Source organism: Aureobasidium subglaciale (genome assembly GCF_000721755.1).
Source record: "Aureobasidium subglaciale EXF-2481 unplaced genomic scaffold scaffold_1, whole genome shotgun sequence".
Taxonomy (NCBI): Eukaryota; Fungi; Ascomycota; class Dothideomycetes; order Dothideales; family Saccotheciaceae; genus Aureobasidium; species Aureobasidium subglaciale.
In genome coordinates, this window is record NW_013566994.1 from 1,178,248 (window position 1) to 1,194,683 (window position 16,436).

Consider the following 16,436-nt stretch of genomic DNA (forward strand, 5'->3'; position numbering starts at 1 on the left):
CACCAGCGTAAACCAGTCATTCTGTAGTGCTGTTGGTCTCGGAGCAACCACATGTCACGAGTTCACACTTCGGAGATACAATCTAGCTGAGAAGAACAAGAATCTGTGTATACGCTAACACTATAGGGGGTATCGTTTTAAAAAAGGGAGAGAAAACAGCTAAAAGACAAGGGCTCAAAAGGCAAGGTCAAACAGACTAATGAAGACCGCTCTCTCCGGTCTCTGCCATGAATTTTTGACACTTGACCAGGGTCTCGACCATCTTGCCGACTTCCTCCAATCTGCTCAACACGACCTTGTTGCCGTCAACGAAGCCGTAGCATTCATACTTGATGGCGGTCTTGTCGCAGAATTCGCGGACAAGGACTTGGAGTCTGCGCAGGTTGTGGCGAGGGACGCGGGGGAAGAGGTGGTGGATAGCTTGGAATTGCAGGCCGCCGTGCAAGAAGTCCAACCAGGCAGGGCAGTCGACATCCATAGTAGTACGCAACTGACGCTGGGGGAAGCTCTCGGTAGGTCCCAAGTCGGCAGTGGGCATGCCCCAGTGGCTCAAGGTGATCTGGACGTGGAGGAGCATGGTGATACAATGGGAGATGAGCACGAAAGCGACTCTGATGGGCCAGGTGGGAAGAGTGCACCAGAGAAGACCGTAGCCGAAGACAGCCCAGTAGCCAGCCATGAACACAATCTCAACGGGACGAGTCCACCAAGCAGAGCCAAGGTTGGCAGCACGAGGCGACATGAGGTGGAGCCAGGACAGAAGGTACAGGTTGAAGCGAGCGATGGCCATGACGGGGTAGTAGGTGTACTTTTGGTAAGGGACGAGGAAGTCGGCGGCAGCATCCCAGACAAAGGTGAAGTTGTAGAAGGTGCTGAGGACGGAGCGGAAGTAGGTGGGCGAAGTAGCGAACAGAGGGACGTTTTGGAGGTCGGGGTCGTGTTCGGGCATGTTTGTGATGAGATGGTGCACGTTGTGCGAGCTCTTCCACCATCCAATACTAAGGCCACAGCAAAAGTCTGCGATGAAAGCACCGACCAGAGTGTCGGCGATGAAGTTGCCAGTAATGCCACGGTGGCCAGCGTCGTGAGCAGTGAACATGATCTGTTGCCAGAACATGCCCAAGAAGCAGGCAGAGGTGAGGTACCACTCGGCGCGGAGGAGGTAGAGGAAGGTGCCGAAGAGGAGCGAGTAGCGAACCATCTCCTTGCCGTACTCGAGGTAAGGGCAGTCGTAGAAGCCCTCGTTCTTGACACGCTCGTGGAGGGCGCGGAAGTCGACGGCGATGGCCAGCTGAGTCGTCTCATCTACTGAAGGCATGCTGGCGAGGCCCTCGGCAATCTCCTTTTGTTCCATGGCCGAGGTGAAGGCCATACGAGACGAGTGCTCAGCCTTGAGGGCATCGGCCTTGCGTTGCTTCAGGAGGTACTCGGTTTCATCGAGGATCAGCTCTCCTTGGGTCTTCTCATCGTAGGGCAGGTCGTCGTGTTGGCGAATGGCGGCGCGGCGGATAGGCGGCTCCAGATTCCTCCAGGGTTGAGCTATCCGGCCGATCCGGTATGCTCTCATGCGTTGCAGCGTGTGCGCAGAGTGGTACCTGGATCATGTCAGCAACTTAATCTAATCAAGCCCAAGACGAGCCAATAGCGGTACACGCCATCATCTAGATCTCTGTATGCACCGTTGTTGTTATGCATGCCGCTGCCGACCCCAGACGGATCTTGTTATTTTGAGAAAGGAGACCCTGAGACCCTGACCCCAGAAAAACAAGCGTTGCTCTCCGCGGAACACAAAACGTCAAGCAACGTACTCGACAAGAGCCTCCTCGATGATGATGAAGGAATTGATGACTTACACATTGATTTCGTCTGTCGCATCTCTGCCGACCATGTGGAGAATGGCGAGACGACCGCCGGGGTGCTTGTTGAGCCAGCCATCCAGCTTGAGGGCGTATCCTTCGTGAACGACAATGATGTGACCTTCGTCAATCGACTGTTCAATGGCCGCCGCGCACAAAACCTGGTCGCGACTCATCATGTTGATGCAATGAATGAAGAGGTAGAGGAGAGAGAACAAAAACAGAGCTTGGGGGAGCACAAAGAAGCCGCGACTATGGACTCCGCCTTCACTTATAATAAACCTTCAAAATCGAATCTCGGTGACATCCCACAAAGCAGCCAGCCCATCGCCTACGGAGACCCGCGTGCAGCGCAGAGGGAATGGGCCTCCTCCCCCGAATTTCAACAACACTGCGCCCCAAACACGACGAACCCGTGTCCCCTTTGATGATCTGCCACCAAAAACGAAATCTACCCACAGGGTCTCGAGGGTCTCACGCTGTGACCTTTTTTGTGTGGATAGATTCCGCCAAGGGCCTGGGCTCTGTGCTGCAACTTCCACCGTAAACACGCGCGTCTGTCCTGCGAAATGCCCCAGCCGACGCCTTCTGATTCGCAAGCACGGTTGCAGTTGTGACGACTTTGTGTTGAGCGGCCACCCGCCTTGCAGCCAGGGCCCAATTGGCCCCTCCAGGCACCATTCATTGCAATGCTGTGGAGCTTGCTATACGGAACACGCCCGTCGCAGGATTATTGGGGAGCATTGACCCGACAGAAAACACGATCAACGCGACCAACACGACCGAGCAAGAAGAAGCTCACTGTCGTTTTGAGTTTCATTTTCTGACATACTCAAACAAAACTGACAGGACTGGGATACGGCTGAAAGGGGGGGGGGAACTTGACAACGTACTCCATACGGCTCCCTGCATTTAGATTCGGGCCAAACTCCGCAGAATCGTTTGTCCGCAAGGGGACACGAGCCTCTTGCCCGTGTCGCCCGCAACTATATACCGGTTTAGGAAAGTCGCTAAGGGGCGGCAGAGCGTAAGGACTGATATGACGTGACGAGGCATTATTGTCTCGCTTCATCCTTCACAGAGACCAAATCCTGGCGCCCCTGCTGTCAGATGATAGCTGCTACACCAAAAGGGGTACCCGTTCTTAGCAGGTCATCTTGTACTATAATCAACACCTGCCTTCTCGTGTTTCGAAGATCACACTTATCGCTGGGTCTGGTGTTGGTGCAACTGTAGATCGCTTATATGCAAAATAGGACGCGTGAACCAAGCATCGTAACCCGCATGTTGTGATTGGACCCCTATCTTACGATTCATGTACGTATCAATCGACCTTGTATACGCTCTTTGGCCATTTTAGAAACTCTCATCTCGTCAAGTTTGCCCCTCACTTCGCTCAGGCCGAGAACCACGGGAAATATGCATCACTCCAAACGAATGACACGCAAACAGGCTGATCTTTGACTCAGTCTCAGGGTTGACAGCTTAGAAGATGGAAAGCCCTTACTCGGAGAACCTTGAAGATCAAGGTTGTGATGCCTCAATGTACCATTTTGTTAGAGACCTGCATATCGACACAAACATGAGGCCTTCCCGGGTGCTCTCCGTTCAAGGTGTAGTAAGAGTGTACGTCTTTCCAGGCACGGTCGGCATTACCTGGATGATGAGACTGTCGTCGTAAGCCTCAGTCGGACCGTCAATTGTACTGATGCCACCTGTCCCGGGTTATTGATCGCAGCTGCCGAAGCTATTCGTGGGGTCCTCGTCGATGACATTCTCTACGTCGGTATAGGTATTGGCAACGAATGAAGGCTTCTAGGGCTGATTGCATAAGAAGAGACTCATGAGACCCGCGTCTCGAGACTCCTGTATAAAGTCATTACTTGGCCAGTATGTCAATCTGGTTGAACACATCTCGACTCTGGCAAGCTCTACTCGTTACAATCAACCAGAATGTATCTCAAACGAAATGCTTACGGGCGGGAATAGAAGATGGTCCACTTGACAGCTTGCGGCTCACCCGAGTAGGAAGCTAGTAACCGCTTGCCGTATGATCGCAGGATTATAGTTGTTCCTTCGAAACGGGGACGGTCGACGCGCACATCGAGACGACGCGCGACTCTTGATAAAAAAGAAAAACACGACTTTACTTTCGTGATCTTGATGATGACAGTGGTGTTATGAATCAAGCCACAAGGATTCTGCGCCCGCTTGATCCTTCAGATGTGGTGAAGTGCGTCTCTGCTGACTTTGACGCAGCCGAGCTCCACAGCCTCCAGCTTCCACTCCGTTGAGGTACCTGACAGCGATTGCTGAAAGAAAACCTTTCAGCTGCGTATCGCTATGTTTGACCAAGCCGTGTGTACGACTGTCCTTCAATGGATGCCGAAAAGCCTTCGACGTCTCGAGTGAAGTAAGAATCGTGGAGACCAATCAAATCAGAATGCGAAATGTGTGTAAAATTACAACAAGTTTCGCAAATTTAGCCAGACGCCCCGGACGCCGAATTAGCGCGCGTCTCGGGTCGCTTACCCCAAAGGATTGTCACGTTTCGAGTTCTGGCGCTCCGCGTCGGAGCCAGACCATTGCTCGGCAGGAAATTCTCGCAGCCCTTTGCTGAGCTTTACGACAAGCTTTCAGGGTTGCCCATTCTCGCCCGGATGTCAGCCGTCTTTGAGATCAGATTGATTCGACGTTTGTCTTGGTTCGAGGGAAGATCTAAGATCTCATGTCGATGTTGCAATGTCCCGCTCCTTGCGACTATAGAAGATCTGAACAATCATCAACACTCCGCGTAACAGCATGACTCCAGAGAACATAGTAAGAGTCCAGCCGATGCCAATCGCTCGAATACACGGCGACACAGCAGCAGTTCCGCCAGCGCCTAGAAGACAACGGACAATGTTCAGTGCTGCAGTGGCAGAAGCACTGCAGTCAGGATAAAGATCAACCAGGAATGTCGAGACCACACTTTGTATGGAAGCGGCCGCCCAGCCGATGAAGAAGAGGCAAATGATAGGCACCGAGACATGAACATGTCTATCCACAACCCAACCGAATACCAAGACTGCGATACACTGCAAAGGCCCGTAGAAGACAGACATGCGCAGCCGGACCTTTTCGAGTGAGCACGATGAGTCTGAGTGTGACGTGCGTTTCATCCAGCGACGATAATCGACGTCCAGCAGTTTACCGGTGGTTAGAGTGCCCAACATACGCCCTACACCATTAGCAAGATACACGAGACCAATCTGAAGGTCAGACATGTTGTAGGTGGTTTGGAAGACAGATGATAGCACTGTGACCACCATCTGCCAGACCATGTGGCACAGACCGACGAAGAGGATACTGGATATTGGCCGGCGTTCCATCAGCATGGTGATACTTCCAAGCACATTGATGCACTTCTTGGACGCTAGACTGCTGTCTGCCGGCTTTAGGTCCTGTCTCGCGAGGCATGCTGAAAACAACGAGACAGCATGGATTGGTGGCGCAACAGAACCATCACCAACGAGTGATCTCAGCGTCTCGGGCAGTAATGCAACCAGTACGAGCAGAAACACGACAGCATAGATGGTCAAGAACCAAAAGATGGAACGCCAGCCTAGAGAATCGGCCAGAGCGCCACCAATCAGAGGTCCGAAAGCTACTGGCAGCAGGAGGCCAGCCTGGAAGTATCCCATGTATCCTCCTCTTTCTTCTCTGGTCGTAATGTCACCGACTACTCCAGCACCAATAGCGATAGTGCTCGCGCTGCCAGTACTCTGCAAGCATCGTAGCACTAGCAGTTGGGCATAGCTCTTGGTTTCTGCTAAGCCAATGCCAGGCTGACATCTTGTATACTGAGATTTCTGCAAGCCTGATGTGTTGATTTGCAATACCCTCCTCTCTCAACAACTGTGCTGACTGTACCCTTATCTTTAGATGGTTCATAAGGAAAAACGACCCTGAGCTGTGGGAATGCATTTCATGCTTCGCTGCCTCAAAGGTATCCGACGTTATACCCATCGAAGGACAAGAGAGATTCTATAATGGTAGATATCTTGCCTACGAGCGCGTGGAGGAGGAAACAGCCCTCGGAACAAACAACGAAGCAGAGGTCAACGAGAAAAATGACGACACGAGAGACAACTGAGCAAGTCTCCCGAGAATGAGAAAGCGAGAAAGAACAACCACATGCTACGAAAGTTACGCGGTCGCGCCAACCACGTCTGTGCACGGCGGCAGACAAGTCAGAAACTCACCAGTGAAACATCAACCTCTTTAAAGACAGGTCAAAAGACGAATCAAGCTTCATTGAATTATACATGTTCAAACGCTCAAAACGAGCCCAGCAACTTCGACTCTTGCACGTCCGCACTGACTTGCTTTCATGACATTTTCTGCTGACGAGAACTTTGTCAACTGATTTCTAGCACTTCCCATAAGACATCGGCAGGTGCTCCTTTGCGAGATAAGGTACCACAACGTAGTAAAACTGGACCCGACTACATCAAGTCTACTCAAGATACTCGCCAATCAAAGCCAAATTCTCAATCGCCGCCAATCCATACTGACCCACATCATTCGTACTCACCCAAGCCGCCTCATCGACAGGGAACAATACTTTACTTCCATCAATCCGCTCACTCTTCCAAGGCGCGTCTGGCTTGAATCCATCGGTACTGTAGAATTCGCTCCAAGCACGTGCGGCTAAGGTGGCGTTGCCGAGCTTGTTCGCAGCATATGCTGTCAAGCGCGAGTGTCCTTGGTATAGATTGAGCTTGCCAAATGCCTTGCCATATCGAGCTTGTTGCTCTGCTTGTGTGGCGCTGAAATAGTAGCAGTAGTCCAGCCATGCTTTTTCGAAGTCTGCTGGGAAGTCATCGCCGAAGTGCGTTGTGAGCTCTGCAATCACCTCGACAAGTCCAAAGACAGCCGTCAGATGCGATACACCGACCACACCTTGGTTATTGGGATCTTGAGAGGGAGGACGGATGGTGCCGTTGTAGAGGTTGTACAGTGCTTCTCCGGTCACGAAGCCGTTCTTCAGGTTCGCGATGCCTTTCATGGTCTCGAGCAGCTTCGACTTGGCCTCTTGCCAGCGAGGACCTCGGCGCTCCCACTCGATCAGCCAGGCGGCCGCTTGACCAGACCAGTCTAGACCGACGTCGATGAGAATGGCTTCAGGATCTGCAACGTATGTGATGTTGGCTGCCCTCACTTTTCTCCTCGGGTCCACAACCAGAAAAGCCTTCTCGGCGTCTAGGATCTCGGTGAGAAGCTTACCAACTCGCTCATCGCCACCAGTCAGGTAGTAGAATACTTTGCGGTACTGCGATTGAGAGATACGGATTTGCTTGGACGAGTCCGACCAATGAAGTACACCGTGTCTTGTACCCAAGCCCTTCCAAGGCCCAAGGTGATAGACGTCAGTCTCACCCGTATGCCTAGTGTGGGCTTCAGCAAAACGATAGAGATCGGCCTGTCCAGTGCGAAGGAATTGGCCCCAGAAAAATAGGTTAGGACTGAGTTCAGAATTGTCCCAGGCATACCCTCCAACATCGTAACGCCATTCATGACGATCGACATCATAGGTGTGCATGACGTCGCCATGATCCCAGAAGCCGTACCATTTGCGCTGGGAGACTTGACCTCGGTAGAACTCCGTAAGGAAGTTGAGATGGTCTTCGATGGTCTGAGCCGATTCGCTACTGTTCTCAGGACGCTGCCAGTACGTCCCAAGCGCTTCTGACTGGGCAATGTGGTTGCGATCTGCGATGAGGACAGGCGGAGCCTTGATGTAATCTGTCAATGTTGCAAGAGTGTCAGACTCAGGCGTGCTATCGAAGCCAAAAAGAAACAGCTCGCTTGTCTTTGCGATACCATAAGGAGAGTCGTAACCTCCCTCCCAGTCCTCGTAGGTAATCTCGAGGGCATCGAGCTGATCTGCATAGGTCTTTTGACCTAGCCCGTCGTGGAAAGGTCGAGTGTCTAACGGTTGAGCCGAAGGACTGTACAGCCAGACAGTGATGGCACCAGTGTCCGTGGTAGCGTTTGAGATATCTAGCTGGGAGGGATACTGCTTCCAGAAGTCTTTAAGACCGACTGCAAGACCACCTTTTGTGGCTCCTCCTAGATAAGCAAGACCACCAGCACGCGTACTACCTGGGATGTTGATCCACGATTGACCGGCTTGTGTACGCTTCTTCAGCGTGAAGCCATCCGATGACAGCTGAGTCAAGGCATAATCATTCCAAGTAGGGATCCACTTCAGTCTGGAAGAGACTCGTGTATCCCAAGTCTCGAGTGCAGGAGTTTTCTTGCCTTGATACTGCGCCGTGCGTACTTCTTGTCCTGGATCTCTTCTAAGGCCTGTGATGCCTTGTACAGCTTCATTGAGGATACCGCCATCAACGCCAGCGATACGAATGTGACGATTGTAGAATTCGTCTGCAAGAGGGACATCGAAGCGAAGGCCAATACCACGCACGAAATCGGTCGCAGGTACGCCGTCATAGATGAGAGAATGAACAATCCTGATCGACTCGGAGTTGGCGTAGAGATAAAAGCGGATGACGAATGGGAGCCAGTCTTTGTGAGCGGGACTAGACGAGTCGCCAGCATCGATCTGCCGATGATCGCCACGCATAGTGACCAAAGCACGAGCAATGTTGTTCTTGGAGACGGTGACATTGTCAATCTTGCTCTCAAAGTTGAAGTAGTCGATAACAGGTTGGCCTTGTCTATCCTCGTCGTCGAAAACAGAAGATTGAGATCGAAGGATAAGTTTGCCATTTTGTCCCACAATTTGTCCCTTCGAGGTCTTGATCTCTTTGAGAAGAACACTGCCAGTCTTTCCAAAAGTAGCAGTGATCTTTCCTGTACTGATTTCAATAGCATCAGAGCTCTCCTTAACAGTCAGCTTGGTGGGGGGAGAAGATCTGGTTGTCGAGTTCTTGGCGCCGGCGTGGACAGTATACCCATCTTCCGCAGCACTAGCTGTAATAGCATGTGCAGTCCACTTGACTGACGAGTCTGCCCAATATCCAGTAATCCAAGATTCAGAAGCAACCGACTCGCCATTGTCAGAAGAAACTGTAAAGACTGTATCATTGGCCTGGTATCTGCCTCGTGGCCATGGCACTCCGAAAGTTGTGCCTGGATTGTAGGCAGGCTTTGGGTCCAGCCATTGAACCTTTACGCTCCCATCTTTGGAAGGTGTTGAGTTGCTGTACAATTGGGCTGTCGCTTGAGAGCACATGCCAAGCAGTGCAACCAGGGAGTGTGCTAGAGAAGACATGCTTCAACGAAGCGCGATGAGTTGGAAGGTCCCGGGCGAGATACAAAGTCACCCACCTTAGGAAAGAGACACATTTATGGTCATATATGCAAAGCGAAGTCGACATCACTGCTGCCATCACGCAAGGCCATGGCGTGCTACACTGCAAATTACGGCTTGATGATCAACCGACCACCGAAGCAATTCTTCCATTTCTGCACGCTTTGAGGCCTGCTCCGGTGGGGTGACATCATAAGAGTACGGCGATCAACCACCTACAGTATTCTGAGGGCAGAAGTGAAGATGGTATGAAGCAGTCGAAGCCGCACGCCAAGCGCCCAAGAGGAGGGGTTGTGGTTTAGCGAGCTGCAGTCGGGCAGAGATGTCCCTTCTCCCTTCTCCCTACATGCTCGATGTAATTCTTGTTCTCAATCTCGTGTGTAGTCATGCAGCAGCGACGCTGGAACAATCATCGGATCAGCGAGCGAGCTTTATTGATGCTGCATCCCTGGCCGCGGCATCTGCCAGCAAAGACTTCTATTTGCTACTTGTAGGCTCGGAGCAGACAATCCTAGGATATTTCAAGACTCAATGGTACCAGTTTGAAACGGTAGATCTAGAAGACATGCAGACGTTGTCGTCGTTGACCTGTCTTAGCAGATGGAACACCAGGATCGGACAGACAGGAAAGAAGCTCCATGTTTGAGTCGGCCGCTATGTTTCTGCTGCAACTCACAAAGAGAAGCATCCGGAGCAAACAGCCACGTTTCGACGACGCCTGAACAGAAGCTTCCGGACCAAGTGTACTCAATTATATAGCACTTTCACTTCCTGGCCATGTATGTGGTGCAAATCGACCAGGAGGAAATTCGGCACCACAACAACAGCAACCATGGGTCTCAAAATGTGACCTCTTCAGAGCGATAGCAATCCTGCCTTGACCACTCAGGCTGCCGAGCCAGCAACTCCTGAAGCTCACTATCCAGAAGCACCAATCGTCGCCATTCGTTGGTCTACCCCTTCAAATTCCCCTGGTGGTAGATTCTGGCATCTCGAAGTCCTTACGTTCCATCTACACGAGCGCATCTTTGACCGCAAGACCTCTGATCATGACAAGGCCCATTGGACCCAGGACGTCGGCCATCACCTAGACATCGATGCCATTTGTGCATCTGTAAGTTCACTACCGGGAGTCCAGGTAATTTATATCTGACGTGAGTGTGGCAGTTCAACTTACAGAGCGGTCACAGGGTCTTCGTGACCACCTCAACCCACTACCCTGCGCGTTTCGATGAGAACGATATGAATGTGAGTCGGCTCGTTTTCAACACCAGTGCTCTGACCTTATTTGCTGACGTTACCAGCGTCCGGATCCTTCAAATAGATGATACACCTTCGTCCAAAACTTTCCAGAGCCTACATCATCAGTAACAACTGCATCAACATGGAAACCTTGAATATCGCTCTGCACAGTCTCATACCGGTGGCGTACATAGGAACTCGTGCAATTCTTCCACCGCTACCCCATCAGCAGAGTCGACCTTCCCAATAAACATTTGAATCTCGTTTGGAACACTAGACTTGTCGTTCCTACAGTCTTGGCTTGGATGCTGACATCTCCCTCCGATGATGTGTTCTCGAGGTCGTCTCAAGCAGTCATAGACATTGATTGCTAGCGATCAAACTTTTTTTTATCGCAACAAATATTGGCTCTGCCATTTGACTCTACTATGTCTCAAGTGCAGTATCCTTGATGTGTCTCATGCCGCTAGGGACTGCTCGGCGATAGCTGTGAGAACGGACAATTTCTGTGAAGAACGATGGTATGCCGAGGAGCGAGAAAAATCGACTTATACGTAAACGTCAGAGTTCAGGAGACTGAATAGATGTATGGTGATAGCGGGATCTGCAGCTGTGTGGTCTGCAGAAGTGACCAACTAGGTCAACCTGATGTAGCAGCGTTCGGGGCTCGATTCTCACATCGTTTGATGGCGACAAATCTGCTTCTAGACACGCTGCGCGAATTCGAAATATTCAATCATATCGAGCTTGCAGGACTAACGCTCTTACTAAGAAAGTCCCAACACATAAATATTACTGTGCATGTTGATAGGATTATTCAATGGCTTGCAACAGCAAAGACTCATATACGCTTGAACCTGCCCTTTTCGCGCGCGGCCGAGCTTATTTTATCACCGCAGTGGGGTAATCCAAACATGCTCATTGGTCACTCACCCCGGCAATCACGGCGACGGGCTACGTGCGGAGAGGGCAGGAACAAGAGATGGCATTACGAAAGAAGATACGATATAGAGCCGTGCTAGACTGACATGGGGAAAGGCTTGGTTTACCGTTAGCTAAGGACAGGTGGGAAAGGGTACCAGTCCTCGGTGTACACTTGCACCTGATATCGGTTTTTAGTTGTGTATCTCTGAAATTTTCTGGGGGTCCAGATTAGCCAGGTTTGGGCGTTGTGGATGACCAGCGGGAGCTTTGATGATTCGTCAATGACGATCCGCGGTGTTTGGCTCCTGCTGTCTGGTTTTCTACATAAACGTGTTGGCCCCGTGGTCTTCTAGAGTCTTCTCTTTTGGCTCTGTTGTTTCACTCTTCTACACAACAATTCACCCGTCAACAGAAGGTCAACCATATCCACAATGAGTGTCAGCAAATTGGCAGAGTTTGGCGCGAAGCACGTCGCCCGTGGAGTTGGTCGTCTCTCCAACCATGTTCTCGAGAGCGGCGCTGGCAGCTATGTGACGACCACTGAAGGTCGCAAGATGCTAGACTTTACCAGTGGTATCGGAGTCACCAACTTGGGTCACTGTCATCCCAAGGTGACAAAGGCAGCACAAGAGCAAGTTGGCAAGCTCGTTCACGGACAAGTGAACATTGCCTTCCAAAAGCCTTATCTGGAGCTTGTGGAGCAGCTGCTTCCCGTCATGCCGCACAAATCTCTCGACACATTCTTCTTCTGGAACTCAGGAGCTGAGGCTGTTGAAGCCGCTGTAAAGTTGGCTAGACACGCAACTAAAAAACAAAACATTATCGTCATGCAAGGATCTTACCACGGACGCACGTTCGGCACAATGGCCATGACACGATCAAAAACCATCTACGGAGAAAACTACGCACCTTTGATGCCTGGTGTCTTCTCAGTACCATTCCCTTACTGCAAGCAATGTTCAATTTCGCACAGCACCGATGGCAAGTTCGGCTTTGAGAACTGCTGCATGGACCCCGTTCTTCAGCTCGAGCTGCTTTTGAAGCGTGAGACTGCTCCCTCAGACACAGCCGCCATCTTCATCGAGCCTGTTCTGGGCGAAGGCGGTTACGTTCCCCCACCTGCTGGCTACCTCGCCGCTCTCCGCAAGATCTGTGACAAGCACAACATTCTCCTAGTCTGTGACGAAGTCCAGTGCGGTTTCGGCAGAACCGGAAAGATGTTCGCTGTTGAGCACTGGGACGTCCGACCAGACATTCTGATCATGGCCAAGGGTATCGCCAACGGATTCCCTCTTTCAGCAATCGTCTCGCGCAAGGAGCTCATGGACAAGCAAGCCCCTGGAAGTATGGGTGGCACCTATGCCGGTAACGCAGTATCATGTGCCGCTGGTGTCGCAGTTGCCAAGGCATTCAAAGAGGAGAAGATTCTCGACAACGTCAACGTCCGCGGAGCAGAGCTCAAGGACGCTTTACTGGCAGCCAAGAAAGAGACAGGAGAGCTGATTTTCGATGTCCGTGGCCTTGGTCTCATGTTGGCACTCGAGTGTGCACCAGGCAAGGGTTATGCCTCCAAGATCCAGGCCAAGTGTATGGAGAAGGATATGCTTGTTCTCACCACATCAATCTACGACACCCTCCGCTTCATCCCTCCGTTGAACATCACCAAGGAGGACATGGCCAAGGGTATCAAGATCATCACCGATGCGATCAAGGAGGTCGCCGCTGGAGAGCAACCTCAGGAGACAGCGACCAAGGGTCAGGCTCCCGAGTAGCGGAATCATGATACCATGTACGATAGCAAAATCAAAGCTTCAATGACCAACCTTCTTCACCTGACTCCTGCAACATCTCGTTTCACATAAACAGACGCAGGAGGATTATTGAAGCTAAGACAAAACATATACTCCAAAAGTTAACTAGAGGGTATCAAACGCGACCAACCCAGACGCCTGAGCGTTCGTCCTTCTTATGTACCTCTTCTCAAACACACATTTCTCTCTGCGCCCTCACTTTGCAATCCCGCACTGCTGAGCCTGCTGAGCCTGCTGAGCCCCATCATCACCAACCTCAAAACTAAACGGTCTATTCTTGCCCATACTCACAGGTCTAGCAGGCAACGGCTTATTAGGACTAGAAGTGACCTGCGTTCCCATAGATGCAGCAGTAACAGGTCTCTTTCTGCCCCCACCAATCTTCAAGATCGCCGGAAGACTCTCCCTCTTTGTTTCCTTGGGAGTGACGGGCGATTCCTCAATAGGACTAACGGGACTCGAAAACAATGTCGAAGACACAGCAGCAGAAGGCGTGGGAGGCAAGAGTTTGAACTCCGGCACTGAATATGAGGGACGATGGTTTGTAGATGCTGCAGCAGGAGGATTGGACGTCAATGCTCTCCCTACTGGATTACTGACCTGACGTCTCGGCAATAGTGCAGGCGTCGCGATAGCAGAAAGTAGTCTTGAATTCCTTCTACTCGCACTACTCGAGATACTAGAATGCATACTGCTCACCGGACTGCGCGAAGATGCAGCAGCAACGGCGGGAGAAGGCGTCATACGAGGATCGTACAGCCATGCGCTTTCGGGGAAGGAGTTGTGCTCGTCCTTTATAGCTGCAGCGGTAGTGGATTTACGAGCTCTGTGGCGGCGATAAAGTGCGAAGAGGAGGAGGAAGAGAATCAAGGCGGCTGCGACAGCGCCGAAGGATATACCGGCGATCTCTTGGGAGGAGAGTTTGTGTGAGGTTGATTTGTTTACAGGCGTGGCGCTGGGATTTGAAGTGTTTGAGTCTGAAGTGGCTGTTGCAGTAGCGGTCGACGAGCGCGAGGAGGAGACGACGGTCGAGGAAGAAGAGATTAAAGTCGGGGACTGAGACTCGGAGGTGGTGGGAAGGACAAGATTCGAGCTTGGAATTGCGTTCGAGGTCGATGCAGTGGCGCTTGGTGATCCTGATGCAGTCAAGATGGACGTGATGCTGCTTGAGCTACTCATCGGCTCTGTACTGCTAGCAGGCGTCGACGTCGTACTGGGTACGGACGAAGCTATAGAACTTGAAGCCTCGGTCGTGCTCGGTACTACACTGCTGGTGGCAGGCGTGCTCTGCGCGTTTGTTTCTGAAACACTGCTTGCAGTTGGCTCCGATATAGTTTCTGATGCTGAGGAGATGGCTCTGTTGGCTGTAGACGAAGTCGAAGTCAACGGAGCCGCTGTAGAAGTAGAAGATGAAGAAGACGTCGATGCGTTGCTCGAAGGTGCTGCTGACACCACTTGTAGCCCGGTGTTCGAGGCTTCAGCTGCCACTCCAGGTATGATAGCTTGGCTAACAGCAACAGTCGCAGAGGTGAGCAGGAGAAGGGCAGTGGTCGTGCTCGAGACGGGCGATGAAGATGGTGATACAGAAGACGACGCGAAGGACGACGAAGATATCGAGGTATTGGTAGATCTGCTGCTCGTAGACTTCAAGGTAGACATGGTCGTAGGCACTGAGGTTACGGTGGCGGAAGAGCCGAAAGATGAGGTGACAATGGACGACAGAGACAAGCTCGATGTCGTCGAGGAGGTAGCATTACTCAGATTTGCGGTTGAGAGACTGCTTTTGGTAGATGCAGACAATGGTAAGTCTGCAGATATTGTTGTATACTCAATGATAGTGGTCAATGAGCTTATCGTAGATATTGCAAATGACGTTTCGTTAGGATTCGAAGATATCGTACTGAATAATGTCGATGTCGATATGATTGTAGTAAGTGTGGTAGTTTGGTTGTCTGAAGAAGATCTAGGGGAGAAGGTGGAATTTCGCCATGCTACAAGGGCATATAAGCATCGAGTGATCGCCTTTGTTCCTCAGAAGCCTTACTGTAAATCTCTTTGATGGCGGCGACTTGATGTAACTGAAGCCATACAAAGAGCCATAGCGTATTTCCAAGCCACATGATGGCACACCTAAAAGTTAAGAAATGAACACGAGCAATCGCGAAACAAAGGAAGAGGCAAAGAAAGAGATCATGGTCTTGAGTGACTTTTGCATGAAGACGACAGCATCATCTTGCAGACGTGTAGAAAGGCACAGCATAACCACGAGCAAGGTTAGTATGTGGTGCTATTTACTGCACTTGGGTGTTGGTTCGCAAATCGCCTGCAGAGTAGAGCTGGCTGTGCATTTGGGGCACAGCCGCTCTGGTAAATCCTTCGAGTTGGTTAGCCACACTGGAAGTCGCGCGACCTAATATTAGTTGCACAATGGCCATGTTCAACAACGAGACGTAAGCGTCTCTTGGTGGGTGACGTCCTATCATATGTTGTGTATCTTTTTGCGAGAACGAAACTTATCTGTAGCCCGCTAGCCTTGTCAGCCACGTGAGGTCCGAGAAGTACTTGATGACTTCAGCGATAGGTATAAGATCCATGGCCACCCTCTCGGTGGCCAACGGAGTCTCCTGCCTAAACCCTTGTGACGAGGTTTGAGCAGACAGCGAAGTCCTGCAGTCGCTGGACCGCTTGACCTTCCAATGCCTCGTGGGTGGTACCTGGAGGGTTATCTTATATGTTGGCCAGCATTTCTCTGCCTTACAAGCAAGGTGTGGTTCTCCTGAAGCCGGTAGCCTTGATCGGTCACCAAGACATCTCCAATCGCGTTTCGTCCTTTTGTTTCCTCACAAGGTATAGCAAGAGATAGTAATACATTCAGCGTAGAACATCTACTCGAGTACACATATCCAGGAAGTCGCCCGAACACGCGCGACGTTCAACATCAGTAATGTCTCCAGCATCGAAACCACAGCTGAACTTTTCGGTCTCGATGGTCGGCATATGGAAGTATTTGGAGGAAGGTAGGAGGACCTCCACAACTCGGAAGACCGAGACAAGAGCGACGACTCGGATGGCCATCTCAGGCTCGGCACATTGCGCGGCTTCGTCTCGCAAGGTGGGGGAGCCGATGCTTCGATTGTTTTATTTTGGGCGCGCCAAACGATTGAACAATCCCCCAACGAAACATGGAAGTGTTCATGATTTGGGCGAGTACTGTGCTCTGGATGCATTTCTTGTAGTGGAATATGAGATAGAATCACAAGATCTATGCTGGGTCGATACTGA

At 51.3% G+C, this 16,436-nt stretch overlaps 5 protein-coding genes across 5 annotated transcripts; 1 reads left to right on the plus strand and 4 right to left on the minus strand.

Annotated features, from left to right (window-relative positions):
• Nucleotides 1-85: 85 nt before the first annotated feature.
• Nucleotides 86-2,126, minus strand: AUEXF2481DRAFT_196385 (uncharacterized protein). The gene is made up of 2 exons (XM_013493006.1): nt 1,854-2,126; nt 86-1,595 (listed from the first exon to the last, which is right to left on the minus strand). The coding sequence occupies exons 1-2, from the start codon at nt 2,033-2,035 to the stop codon at nt 197-199; spliced, it is 1,581 nt and encodes a 526-aa protein (XP_013348460.1). The 5' UTR covers nt 2,036-2,126; the 3' UTR covers nt 86-196.
• Nucleotides 2,127-4,582: 2,456 nt separating this feature from the next.
• On the minus strand, nt 4,583-5,674 carry AUEXF2481DRAFT_61447 (uncharacterized protein; the record flags this gene model as incomplete). Its single annotated transcript, XM_013492797.1, has 1 exon — nt 4,583-5,674. A coding segment is annotated over one exon (1,092 nt), but the record flags the coding sequence as incomplete, so codon positions are not given.
• Nucleotides 5,675-6,354: 680 nt separating this feature from the next.
• Nucleotides 6,355-9,099, minus strand: AUEXF2481DRAFT_61808 (uncharacterized protein; the record flags this gene model as incomplete). The annotated part of the gene is made up of 1 exon (XM_013492828.1): nt 6,355-9,099. The coding sequence occupies one exon, from the start codon at nt 9,097-9,099 to the stop codon at nt 6,355-6,357; it is 2,745 nt and encodes a 914-aa protein (XP_013348282.1).
• Nucleotides 9,100-11,774: 2,675 nt separating this feature from the next.
• Nucleotides 11,775-13,115, plus strand: AUEXF2481DRAFT_61957 (uncharacterized protein; the record flags this gene model as incomplete). Its single annotated transcript, XM_013492835.1, has 1 exon — nt 11,775-13,115. The coding sequence occupies one exon, from the start codon at nt 11,775-11,777 to the stop codon at nt 13,113-13,115; it is 1,341 nt and encodes a 446-aa protein (XP_013348289.1).
• A 234-nt stretch (nt 13,116-13,349) lies between these two features.
• AUEXF2481DRAFT_1263 (uncharacterized protein) lies at nt 13,350-15,274 on the minus strand (the record flags this gene model as incomplete). The annotated part of the gene is made up of 2 exons (XM_013492462.1): nt 13,350-15,145; nt 15,199-15,274. 2 exons carry the CDS (start codon nt 15,272-15,274, stop codon nt 13,350-13,352), a joined length of 1,872 nt encoding a protein of 623 aa, XP_013347916.1.
• Between the last annotated feature and the right edge of the window lie 1,162 nt (nt 15,275-16,436).

Excerpts from the sequence above, each read along its gene's own strand:
- AUEXF2481DRAFT_196385 (XM_013493006.1), bottom strand. The coding sequence starts at position 2,035 with ATGATGAGTCGCGACCAGGTTTTGTGCGCGGCGGCCATTGAACAGTCG. Across the intron at positions 1,596-1,853 it reads GCGACAGACGAAATCAATGT|GTACCACTCTGCGCACACGC; the intron begins GTAAGTCATCAA and ends GACATGATCCAG.